Genomic DNA, 13866 nt, shown 5'->3' on the forward strand with positions numbered 1-13866 from the left:
TAGAAAGTAGGAATGGCTTGGGATGAGAGAAATAACAAGAGAAAAAAACCCATAATTATTTAAAGAAATAAAGAAACCAGCCTATTCCACTAAATGTCAGTGCAATCAAAGCAAAGAAGGAATTGTTTTACATGAAGCTTTCATAAAGAGAATGTTTTCCTGTGCAAAAAATATGCAAATTTTATTTTCTTTGCACAGACAATTTAAAGATACACATTTTTGGAACAATCTACCCTCTCAGGATTATGACACTACTTATCTTAGAATAATTATATTAAACTATCAGAGAAATGGGACTTCCCAGCTCAGAAACTCTGCTACGTCAGCATACTTTGCAAAACAGAAAGGGAGCCACTGCCAGGGCTCTTTTTCTTTTTTTTTTCCAAAGAAAGAATTATAAAGACCTTTCAGACCTTTACATGTTCCTCTAAATTTAGATTTATCTTTGGAAATGCTTCTTTAAAAACTTTGCTGCCAAAAGAAACTTTTTAACGACTTAGGTGAAAAAATATTTTGGTTTATTTCATTAACTATTCTTAACAGAACTATTTTATCTTTAATGCCCACAAAGATCTGCTGAGCAAACATGATAATAAATCTAAGATCTCGAACAGAAATTTCTACTTGTAGTGGCATAGAAGCTATGATTCTGTTCCCCTCACTTCAAGCTGTTGTCAAGAAATCATCATATACCTGTTTAACTTGACCATTAAAAGATTAAACCTTTAAAATTGCTGAATTTCATTTTATTTCCTAGAGTGAAATATACTGGCATACATGTGCTCTCTCTTTTTTATGGAAAGAATAAAATGTCATTTAGATGCTTAGACATACAAATTTAATAAGATTCAACATGTTTTTGCAATATATCAGCAGGAATTTACACACTTTATTTCAACTTTTAAGTGTTTTCTCTGTTGGATATCATAGGAACATGGAGTAGATAAAAAAGAGAAAAATAAGCATAATGCATGCAAAGTTTAAAAGTATATTATCTAGTTTATTAATAGAAACTGATGGAAAACATTTCTTTAAAAAAAGAAAGTAAAATTAGTTATTGTATATAAAAGCAAGCAATAAGCATTTATCAAATTCCTACTATGTGCAAGGCACCTAATGAGATGCTTCCTGCCCTCAAGGAATTTTATATTCTCCCAGGATTGTGCAACATTCATGGATGAATATAGAGTAAATCACAATATCAATATAGAGTTATTGTGGCAGGCACTAACTGGGACAATCTGGTAAAGCTTTATGGAGGACATGATACTCAAAAAGGAGCTAAGGTAAGGGTAGCAATAAAAAAAAAAAAAAAAAAAAAGAGCATGAGAGATGGAATATCCTGGAGTTGTTATTTTTCAAGTGTGGTCGACTCTTCATGACCCCGTTTGGAGTTTTCTTGACAAAAATACTAGAATGATTTGCCATTTTATACTCCTCCTCATTTTACAGATGAAGAAACTGAGGCAAACATAGTTACTTGCCCAGAGTCACACAGCTAATAAATATCTGAGGCCATATTGAACTTAGGAAGAGAGTTACTCCTGGTTCTAGGCTTGGAGCTCTATTCCACTGTACCACCTAGCTGCCTATCCTGGAGTTAGTAAGCCAGTTTCTCTGAAATTAGAATGAATATCAAGGAATAAAGTGTTATTTCAGAATGATAAGCCAGAGCCAGACTGTGAAAGGCTTGAAATTGTCTGAGAATTCTGCATTGCCTGGTGGCAAAGAGCTCAATGTATCTATACACATATATGGACATAGTTTCAGTGTTACATTTGATAATGCTTTGAAGTAAAATCAAGTTTATTTAGTTCTGAATAACCAAATAGTAGTGCTGCCAACAGATTTACAAGAGTCATTTTATCTTCCATTTGAGGGGAAACAACCTCACAGATAGTCTTGGAACAGAGCCTCCTGATAGCACAAACATTTCAGTAAGTCATTTCATTGAGACAGCACTACAATAGAAACATTACAATGTAATATCAGTATAATACACTATGAATATTTTATGTCTCTCTATATGATACTCTGTTTAACACCTGCCCTCCCTTTACTGCTAGAAAAGAAAAAGACAGTTTCTTTTCCCTTTCATTTCTTGCTCCTTTTTGAAAGATGAGTAACAATGTCAGAAATTCCAAATCGTTTGTTCCGTTGGCAATGCCCCACCCCCATTTTCCTATAAATTCTGTGACTTCTCTCAGAATCTAGGAGCTACAATAAAAACTACATATTCAGAAAGGCAGCATGAGATGAATAGTTTGCTGCCATAGAAGTGAAAATTGCATATTGCTGATCTAGATAATGACACAATAGACAGAATCTAGTTTATTGCACCAAATGCATTTAAAGTGACATTTGCAGTTATTCAGACTATTCAGAAATTAAATTTTATTAGATGCTTCTAATTTCTCAGTATTTTAATGTTCTTAACTGATGCTTTATTTCCCTATATCCAACACTCATCTTTTCTAATGTTCTGCCATTGTTATCCATTTTACTTCTTCCTTGGACAAATCCAGCTCTCAGACTCCAAATCAGTCTGACAGTATAAACATCAGTCTTTGTGATTTGCACAAGACTGCCAAATATCAGTTTTTAATTTTAATACATGGGTCTTATCACAATTCATATCAGGATTGATACCATAATATCTCTCTGCTTTCTACTTTCTTTCCATGTTGTTAAGGACAGGTATGATAAAATAACTTCTCAACTGTTTGTCTCAGTAAATCTTTTTCAATTGTCTCCCATTATAGATGTAAAAGATCAAAGCATTGTTAGCAAATTCATGAGTTATTCTCTTCATGTTTCAAGTAAACAAGCTAATTGCTGAGAGGCTGTGCTTTGATTACAAGTTATTAGTGACCACTATAGATGAAATTATTCTTACATTTTACAAACATTTAAATTCCACAAATATTTCAAGAAATCAAGATTGGTTCACTTCAGCTTTTAGAATTAAAGTGAGATTAGAAAGATAATAAATTTTACAGGTGTTCTTTCTTGCTATAGCTTCAATTCTATCTATAACTGAAGTGTGTGCACATCTATTTTTACACACACTTAAAAAGAATCAAATTGACATTAGAAATCTTTCAGGTTCCAAATGAAAGCAATAGTATTTTCTTTAAATGCACTTCTTACTGTTTTAATATTTGAAGTAGACTATTCCTTTAGCATTGTAAAAAAATTTTTTTGACATAAGTGATCATGAGGTAGTCTTTAATTAAATATGCTAATTGTAAATTAAATATGATGTCCTTTTTTCCTGATCATTTTAAAAAATATTTTTAAAGCATGTGGCTGTCCTTTGCTATCCTTAGTAAGCGTAGAATGCTGGATATTTAATCTCTGGTAACTGACAATTTTTTAACATTTTAGGATCATTAGGAGTATTGCTATCTCATGATAAAATAGTATAGATGTAAAATGAGATTGAATCTCTTCTCTGAAAGTTTCCCTTAAAAAAAAAATCAGATATAAGTTTGTCATTTTCCTTTCTATTTCAAAAATGAAATACCAGCAAATAATCCAGCCAATTGAAGTTTCTGGTTAGTTGGGCTCTAGCTATAATTGAGTTTATGTTATGTTACTAAAATTATCATTTTTATCTGTAAGAATCTATATTATGTACCATGTGAATAAATGAGATATACACCCTTCAGCCAAAGGCCTAAACAAACTGAAAGTTGTTCAATCTGGAGATTTTGATTTCTAGTTAGCATTTCCCCACTACCACCCTGTGGTTAAAAAAGGGAATGAATTTTCTGCCAGAAAACCAATCCCTCTCTATTTTTTCTCTTTCCCTATTGTGCCTCTTTTTGTCTAATGTGATCTAATATAGATAAGTCATCTTCACAACTAAACTTTATCTCAACATTAGGAAATTTCAGAATATGAATTATATAAGTTTGTGGTAAATTACAAAATGACCAATATGACCTAGTTGGGTTAGAATATGTTTAGATCCTTTCCAGGCCTTTAATGCCCTCCTCCCTGTTCTTAGACCATAGGTCACCCTGCCTTCAGCTGTTCCCACTAAACCATAATTTCACTACTTATTCAAGGCCAAACTTCTTTGAGCTCATCTTCTGGTCTTTGGAGGAACAGTGTTCTTTCCCTATCCTGGCCATTATAGGGTAGTAGATAGAATGGATGCTAAATTTCTATAATCACTTTTTTTGTGGGGAAAGAAGTGCATATTTGTACCAATTTTTCTAATTGGTAATTTGGTAGCCCAGAAGATAAAGCTTTCAGAAACTCAGGAATATGGCCTCATCTAATGATTACAGTGCAATTTAAAAAAGCAATTGGCATTCAATAATTATACTATTTTCTACCTATATTCTTGAATACATTGTGAGAGAGAATGTGTGTGTGTGTGTGTGTGTGTGTGTTACATAGTAGCACTGTTGGCTCTTAGACATAAAAGGCGATAAAAAGAAAGCTGCCTTTCAGTACTCTCAACCATGGACTTTGCAAAGGTCTCTTCCACAATTACTAATCTCTGAACCATGACCATAGATCTGGATCCATCAAGGTGCCTTGCTGGCTCTCTGATCCAATTTCTTCATTTTATAGATGAGAAAACTGAGACACAAGCCTAGATTCTAATACTGGTTCTATGACTCTAGGGTGAGAGCTCTTTAAAGTATATCACATAAGTTAATAATATTAATAAAATATGTAACATTTACTGTGTGCCCAAGTACTATGCTGAGTATTTTACAATTATCTCATTTGATCTTCACAACATCCCTGCCAGGATAGATGCTATTATTATCCCCATTTTGCAGTTGAAGAAACTGGGTCAGACAGACTTACCCAGGATTATACAGCTAGTATGTGTCTGAAGTTGGTCTTGAACACAGATCTTCTTGACTCCAAGCTTAGCACTCTATCCACTTCACCATCTGGGTGCCATTAGGATGCGTTAAAGATAGGTCCATAGAGCTAAATCTTTCCTGGCTTAAAGAGGAAAAGAAAAGTGGTAGATTATTAAAAAACAACTCTAAAATGGTTATATATTTTTAAAATAGGCCAGGTCTATTTTAGCTAACTTGCTGTTTTTACAGTCTTAGAGAGAGGTTTGGTTCTTCAAGGTTAAACTTGTAAACATGAAAATAGAAAACAGGATGTCCAGTAACTCTTGCAGCCCCTGAAAAACGTGTTAGTAGTCTGAGTAAATCCTGATATAACAATATGGATTCCTTTTTTCTTTCAGTATTCCCCGAGCATGACAATGAGTGTGTGATCCATTTCCAAGCCTCCTGTGACAACAACAGTGAGTCAGCCTTCTTCACAGAACTACTACGGAAGAAAATTATTCATCACCGTGTACAGTTTAACAAACAAAAGGATCTCAGTCACAACCAAACCAACTCTATTTTTTTCCTGCTCTCTCCTTTATTTCGTGAAGAAAGCAGGTCCAAACGTGATTCAAACAACTGTACGGAGTGGCATTAAAAATTGCCCTAAATTGAACTGCAAATAATAATCTGTGTATGTATATGTGTGGGACAATGAATGTACTGTATATGTGTATGTTATATAGACATATACATGCACACATACATACATGTATCCACAGGACATTGTAAAATAATTATCACATGACATCTTAAGTAGAAATAAGTAGGGACTTTTATTCCGTCTTTTTTCACGTTTACATTTTAATTATTAAAAGTTACTTTTCCCTCCCCCTGAACTATTTTGTGCTGTGTATATCACTGCTTTATATAAGTTATTTTTTAAGGTGAATTCAGATGTTATGGTTTTGTAAATGTCTGCGATCATGGATAGGAATAAAATTGCTTATTTGAGAGCTTTCATTAACTGGTGTCTGATGCAAGTTATCCTGTGAATCACAAACTGTGCTGTCTCAAGAAATAGAAGAAAGCTTGTCTGTTTTTATGTCAAAATCTACTGATTTCTCACTTACTTTTGGTGAAAGTTTTTTTGTACTTTGCCTTTAGGGGGGAAAAAAGTGATTTTAAATAAGGCCTAATGCAGCACATTTCTGCACTTTGGGGCTACAATGAAGTTTTCAAATTTACCTTAGTTTATACAAGAAACTACCATTTTCCCCCAGTTTTACAGTGCAGCAATAAAGCGGCAGTTGTCCCCTGTTCAGGAACACATTTTTTTTTGCTTGCCAAAATCAGCCAAGAAGGGAGAGCTAGGACATTTAACACGTTGTCATTTCTTACCAGAAATACAAGAGTGAGACCTTTATTCACATGGCTACCATAAAATTTATCCAAATTGATTGAGGTATCACATAGGTCACAAAGCTATGTGTTGGAAGCAAATGGGTTGGAAGTATGACTTTCTACCAAAGGGATAAAATAATTTCACCAGTCTTGGAGAACCACTATCATGACCTCTTCTGTTCCCCATTGACTTTTTAAACTAGCAGAAATGATGGATTGTTGAATCTTTCTATACATATCATTTTACAGGTAAGATTTTTCTGTGACCCTCCCAAATGTATTGTGTTGATAAAAATGAAAGGATTAGTACCTATTTTGCCTCCTTTATTGCTTTCATCAGGCTAAATCACCATTCTCTTCAAAGATAATCTCAAGTTATTCATTTAAAACAACAGCAACAATTTAACCATGTTGGTAATGGGATAGCATTTTGATAGAATGAAATCAAAAAGCCAGAATTTGAGTCTTGACTTTTCTTCTTACTCTCCATATGATGCTGGGCAAGTCACTTAAGATCAGAGGATCATAGATTTTAGCAGCTCCCTCTCTGGAACTTGGTCTCCTCATCTACAAAATGAAAGGGTCCCTCTAAGGTCCCTATCAGCTTGTGATCCTGTGTGAGTACCTTGTTCTGTGGTATTCTTATTTTGTTGGACTTCATTAGGAAAAATCCTCTTGAGAGATGCCCAGCAGCTTTCAGCTACAGCAGAGGGTGGAGATGGTCTCACCTTAATTTCTGAAACAAAAGCGAGTCATAGATCACTCTGTCAAAATCGTGATATAGAATATTCATCAGTGGCCATTCAGCAACTGCAGTTCCAAACTCAGGAGACTGTGAGAAGAGATTGTTTTATCTTAGGTGAGGAGAATCTTTTATGTTTTGCAGAAAAGCCCCTACAATCTTTAATAGTTTTTTTAAAAGCAGATTATTTCTGGATTCTGGTCCTAGATGACTTATTTCTCTCAAATCCTTAATGATTTATTCCTCAAAAAAATAAAGATTTTTCCGTGTCTGCTGGGGATGCAAGTTAGAGCTAACTGTTCAGTGAAGAAAGGAGCTGAATTAAATTTATAGTACAGATTTAAACTGTAATAAAATGAGTCACCATGAATCACAGGGAGCTCAAGAGATAAGAGCATAGGCCTGCACAGCGAGGAGCAGCCCCAAAGCCTCAAGCTGCAGAAGCCTTCCTTTCACATAAGACATCCACCTCAAATTTATCTTAGTCAGTTGAGAAGTATCTTAAAGACGACAGTGTACAGATACTGGACTTTTATCAAAAATGGTCTGAAACCTGAAACTATTTTTTCAGAAAAAAAGTGCCAAAATATATTTGGAGAATCCCTTAATTCTTATCTAATCTTATAGTACTGTATTTCAGCCATTTTGTTGACTACTTTCCCCGTTTTTAAATTTTTGAATTATTTTTCTCATTATTTGACAAAAAATGACTTCCAGTTTCAGAGAATCTTGAACCTGATTTAGCTGTTCTTATTTAGAGGTAGTATTAGGGTAAAAAGAGTACTATTGGCCTCCTTATTTCTAATCCATGTTTTAAGAAATGCAAAAGAGAATTTTCAAAGTATGATACATTTATCATTATTTTCTTTTTCTCTTTGAGATTTTCATTGACACCAGCCATACAGATAAACACTTTCTAGAAGATAAAAGATATCTATTTGGATTGGTTTGGTTCATCTTAAGTAAAAATAAGATTATTCAAGAAAGCACAAAAATATAATTTGCGTTCATTAAAAAATCTTATTCTTCATGTGTCCAAAAATTATTTCTTATTTACAGAAAGAAACAAATACATCTGGGATTTTTTAGGTTCTAATTCATTAAGCCCAGGAAGGTCTTTCCCATTTCTGGCAAAATCCTTCAGCTTTTTACTTGTCCCATTTTTTTCATCTTTCCTCATGTATGAGGTGATCTCAACACACACTTACTTTTTCTGATTATTTTTACACTTTTCTCCTCATATAAATAGTGCCATCAGCATCCCTTGCCTTCCAAATTTATATTATGCTGGGGGGAGATATATAACTAAAACACAGAAAAACAATGTATGAAACATTGTTTTTATTGTTATGCTTTTTATTATTCTAATTTTCTGATTTAAGGCATTCATCAACCTTTTTCAGGATGTAGGCTTAATTCCACCAGAATATTAGTCTTCCTTTTCACAAATTTACCTATAGAAGATAGACTTTGATATTTCATAGACTTTAGCAAGTGTTGGATTACTTAGAATAGTTTTCTGGTTTGAATATGGTGTCTTAATTCCAAATTTGAAGACCCAAGATTCAAAGTTTTCTGTTCATTAAAGGACAACCTTCTATTCTATTGCCCCTGGATGTAGATAAATAGCATAGCCTCCTGGACACAGAAGAGATCCTCCTCCATTTCCATTTTCCAGGATTCTTCAGGGTAGCTAAGATCTTGCACAGGTACTCCCCAAATCATTCCATCACCAAATCCGGAATTATTAGTATCCAAGTGCAGAACTTCTTACTTCAGAATGGCTCATAGGAAGTGGCTACTAATTCTGTCCACATTTCCTCCACCCTCTTCATGCCCACAAACTGTAGAACACATATCTGGACATGAACGTTTTCCTTGAAGAAATAAGATACTTATCATTGGAAAGCCATGAATTTACTTCTATGGCTTTCTAGTCCAGTATTCTATCCTCATCTATAGAAAGACAAATCATTCCAAAATATTTGCCTTTTGAATCTTTATTTTTAAGAAGTTTAAATGTCTACTGCTTAAGAACACTTTAGTTTTTCTAGGGGCAAAATTTAGAAATAAATCTTGATTTCCTTTTCTGTGAAGGAAAGTGGAATTATAGAATACATTAGATCGTGGGAGTTTTTAGTATGGAGTATTTATCCTATATATGTTTGTGTACATGTGGATATACACATGTGTAATTATATTGTGTAAGTGTATTTATAAACATATCTAGAAATTCTGACAGTAGCTTTAGTTGTTTTACTAAGGCTACTATTTTGTACTCAAAAACAGGCAGTGATAAGTGAAGAAGTAATTCAGACAGCTCTGAAAAGTATAGGAAACCTACTGAAAGTTGAAGAAAAACATTCTGGATAAATCCACAAAATAGATTAGTAGCTCACATGATAAGAGAAACTTTTGTAATAACTGTTTTTGCTGTTTCTTTGTAATCGATATAATAGAATATCAACCAGCACTATTTAGTAAATGCAAAAATTACCTTTGCTAACATTTCAATGAAAATACATCATGAGAGATAAAGGGAGTGAATCTGATTCAATGTTATTAGCTAGTTTTATACTACTAGAAGTATATTCATCTACTACGTTCATTTTTTCTTTGGGGAAGGGCAGAATGGGAATAGGAAGAGATCTGTTATAAGTGTGGGGAGTTTTGTTCTGTTGCATTGATTTATGTCTAAAAAGAACATTTTTCCAAAGGTGTTTGGGGGAAAAAGTTAATGGAATGTAAATCCAATATAGCTTTGTGGGACTCATCATTACTGACACAATTATTTTCAGTTATCACTATCTAACATTTATTAGGCATCCTAAGGAGAGTCAATAAGTATTTATTAAGCACCTAAAATGTGGCAGGCAGTGTGCTAAGCTATGAGGATGCAAAGAAAAGCAAAAACAAAAAAACAAAAACAAAACAAAACAAAAAAAAACCAGCTTCTGCTCTCAAGATCAAAGTCTAATGGAGGAGATCATTATTCCTGCTGGTCATTATCCCTATTCCTAACTACTGCATTTAGTTAGCTAACATTTAATTAATGTGTAAAAATTTGGGGGTAAAAATTGGTTCCCACTTTGTTTAGAAATGCAATATTTTCCATCCCAGATCTCATAAAATGGAGTTTAAGGAATTATAATCAAAATGCACATTTTGAATGATGTTAAATCTGAGGACAAACAGCAGATGAACTGAATTCTGCTTCCCATTTTAATCTGTCTTTTAAAATCTTTGAAGTTTTTTGAGAGATGCCATACTCAGCACTGGAGATATAAAACACAGTCGATTTCATCCTTTGGATTTTTTTTTTGTCTTTCTCCTTTGTTCCTCCCTCTTTTCCTCAAATATTTTTGGAAAAAGAGGAAACGTGTATATGTGTGAACGAGTGTGTATAATTTCCTTTATATGGGATCATATATAGATTTAGAACTGGAAAGGATCTCATATTCTTTCATCTGTAAAATGTGGAAACTGGGGATAAGTAACTTGTACATAATTTTCCCCTCCTAGAATACCTGCTTCTCTGCAGAAGTAAGAACTATTTTTAAAAAATAAATAAAAGTACTGGGGTACTTCCTAATCATAGCCTTCAATTTTGTTTCCAAAGCTGGGGGTGGTGCTGAAGGAGACTGGAGAGGGAACGCTGGTGATGCCTTCCAAGAGTTTGCCTCACTTTGTGGCAATTTTAACAACATGATCCCGCCTCCTCCCTACTTTCATTTTCAAAGTACAATATAGGCTAACCAGGGATACCTCATTGAGTAAATACATTTACATTTTTATGCTTAGGGAGGGTAAGCTTACCCATTCTAATCGACTCTGCATTAGGCCTTGAATTTGGAAGTCCTGCATCTGAAGGAAGGTAAGATCTCAATTCAGTCTCCATGATCTTTTAATCCATAATGTCCTTGTTGTTAATTGCCACAAATTAAAAATCTTCAATACAATTATACTTGTTTGTGGAGGGGGGAAAGTAGCATGGGCATTTGTAAATAGGCAACTGAATGGTATTATTGCCCCTTATCAACAACTTTCTTAATTTGATCATAATCTGTAAATAGGATTCAAAATAATGACCTACAGATGAAAAATGTCATTGATAATAAACCATGGATCCTGTTCCATTAGTTCCCTGAGGAAGTGGGGTCAAACTCAAAAAAGAACCAGATCCTGGTGGGCCATCTACTGACTTAGAAAACCACAAATTAACATCTATATTGTGTGGTATTTTTCATTTATTTTGCTGAACACTTTCCAATTACATTTTAGTGCAACTGCTATTCCTTGAGTTTTGCTCACTGCAATTTTTAACACTTCTACCCTAAGGTGTAATCTAAAGAGAAAGCTTTCCATGACAAAATAAATCTACCTTCTATTAAAGTAATCTCCTTATACAGGGGGAAAAAGTCATTCCTCTAACTTAACCAAACAAAACTGACTTCTTTTAGTTCATCCTTTTTATTATGAAATACAGTACTATAGAATATAATATCAGGATAGGGAGAGTAGATTTTTACAAAGTCTGGAATCACAGTTTCTATCTTCCCTGTAGGTAGGATGTAATGGCTGTTTTCAGAAGAGATATTGCACCGATTTTAATTTTCATAATATCCATCCCTCACTACTTCTCCCCACTCAACTCCCTCACACGCACAGATACACAATCAATCTTAAGAGTTCCAACTTGGGAACCAGAGTACAACTAAGGTAAATCTGAATATTTATGGAAAGACTAATATAGTTAAAGTGATTCATGCCAAATTAAGTTTTTAGATTATTTCTTTCCCTCTGAGATAGCCTAAACAACAATGGAAGAGAAGCTTGGATTGCCATGTCACTTGGTAAGGTGTTTTGCCCCAATGTTGCCAACTCAGTTTTCATCTGATTCTTCAGCTAAAGTATTTAGCACTGAAGCATGATTACACATTTATTGATTAGAAACTAAGCTAAAGAATCAAATTCAAATGGTAAAATTATCCAGGCTTCCAATATGGGGGAAAATTGATTCAACAAAAGCTTGAGAAATTCCTCAATTTCTAATTATTGTATAATTGAAAGAGTATATGTGCATGATGTCCTGTCTTTCATCAGACCTTATATATTTTTCAAAATGTTTTATTTTACTTGCATTAAGATCTTATATAATTAACACAAACTATATATTAGTATAGTAGAATAATTTAAAGGGCATGTTGGTGTTTTAAATAATTAAAAGAGAAAAACCTTTATAGATAGAAATATTTCTTTACTTCCATATGGTAACCATCTTAATAACTTATCTAATTGTGATAAATTTAGAATCTGAAGTGTTCTTTTCTTACTCTATATGTTAAATTGCTAATTCTTGAGTCTTCCTGGAAATAAGATTATGAGATTATTTGTAAGTTTTTTTAATGCAACATTTGTGCATTCATATAACTGGTGTCTAGGATGACTTTTAGCTTTCTTCTCTTTCTTAATTTATTAAACCACTGCCCTCAGCTACCTACAACAATTTTGTAAATCTATTCTCTTCTCTTGTGTTGTTAATTGTGCATTCTTACAATTTTTAACCCAACACATATTTGGTTATTATTCATCATTTTATTTTCAAGTATGTAATGGAGTCTATCCTGTAATAGGAAAACTTGCCATGAAGATGTATATAGTTATACTTTTTAATGGGTACATGTTTTCACATTTAATAAAAATATAGCTTTCATGTATAATTTCCAAGCTTTTGTTTCTAGCTACTATGTAATTACTGCTTGGAAAAGAAGTTTAAAAAAAAAAAGGTAAATGAGATTGTTACACTTAAACTCAACCCAAACATTTATTACATTGGAGTTTTAAGATATCAGATCAAAGCTTTACCAACATGAACTCATGTGAGAATGGAATTCAGACTTTGTTCCTCATATCCAAATAATCTCTAATATTAAATACTTCAGAAAGTACTTCAGTACTAAAGTAAATACTTCAGAAAAAGTAGTCTTAGAGCAGGACTCAGAGTAGGGAAGACCTGAATACAAATGCTGCCTTAGACTCCTTGCTGTGAAACTGGAAAAATTAATCTCCCTGTGTCTCAGTTTCCTCCTCTCTAAAATGGGGATGATAATAATAATACTTCACAGAATTGTTGTAAGAATTAAATGATTAAGTGTAAGTGCTTTGCTAAACTTAAAGCACAAAATAAATGCCAGCTATTATTATTATTATCAATTATTATTATTACTATTGTTATTAGCCTACATTTGCAACATTGTTTGCTTGAAATGAAGCTAGGAAGAATTTAATCACTTTATTCAACCCCAGTATTTACTCCAATTACCCAAATTTTAAAATTGAATCATACAAATAGTTGTTTCAAATCTTAACTTCATTCTTTGGTATTACCTTTACCAGTCACCACAGTATCTGTAGAAACAAACTTCTATTACATTTGACATTGGAGGTCCTTCCTTTAAAATACAGAGAAATTAAAACTTATAGGTTTTTTTCCCCAAAACTCTTCTTATATTGAGTGGTCAAGGAACATTTTGGTACAGAGGTGTTCAAAATGAAATCTCCTAGTCAATTGAAACAACATTCCATGGAAAGAGAGAAAGACATTGGTCCCCAAAGTATATTATACATCAAACTCATCCAAGCATTAGAAACTTCTTATTCAAATTTTATGATAGCTTCAAAAATTCTCAACATTTATCAAAAAGTATTTCCTTTATTTGAAGAAAGAGAAGATATCACATAGGTACTATTACAAAAATAAATCTTTACAGGCATTCAGATTTGAAAGGTTTTGAACTGTGCAATATGTGATTATCATCTTGGTGTGTATATTGAGAAATTTGTTTGAAGAGGAAAAAATAATAGGTTTTGTCCACAGAAAATTTTTGATTATATAGGTACATAAAG

General features: G+C 33.2%; 1 protein-coding gene across 9 annotated transcripts in view; it reads left to right on the plus strand.

The window, feature by feature from the left end:
- Positions 1–5841, plus strand: part of SSBP2 (single stranded DNA binding protein 2) — a 362125-nt gene extending 356284 nt beyond the window's left edge. For all 9 annotated transcript variants that reach the window (XR_012484761.1, XR_012484762.1, XR_012484763.1 and 6 more), the window contains one exon: positions 5231–5841. Coding sequence is in view for 6 of the 9 variants with exons in the window: in XM_074282174.1 (XP_074138275.1) it covers positions 5231–5260 (30 nt within the window). In the remaining 3 variants the exon portion in view is untranslated. The remainder of the gene's footprint in view (positions 1–5230) is intronic.
- The last annotated feature ends 8025 nt before the right edge of the window (positions 5842–13866 follow it).

Source organism: Sminthopsis crassicaudata, chromosome 1 (genome assembly GCF_048593235.1).
Source record: "Sminthopsis crassicaudata isolate SCR6 chromosome 1, ASM4859323v1, whole genome shotgun sequence".
NCBI classification, from domain to species: domain Eukaryota; kingdom Metazoa; phylum Chordata; class Mammalia; order Dasyuromorphia; family Dasyuridae; genus Sminthopsis; species Sminthopsis crassicaudata.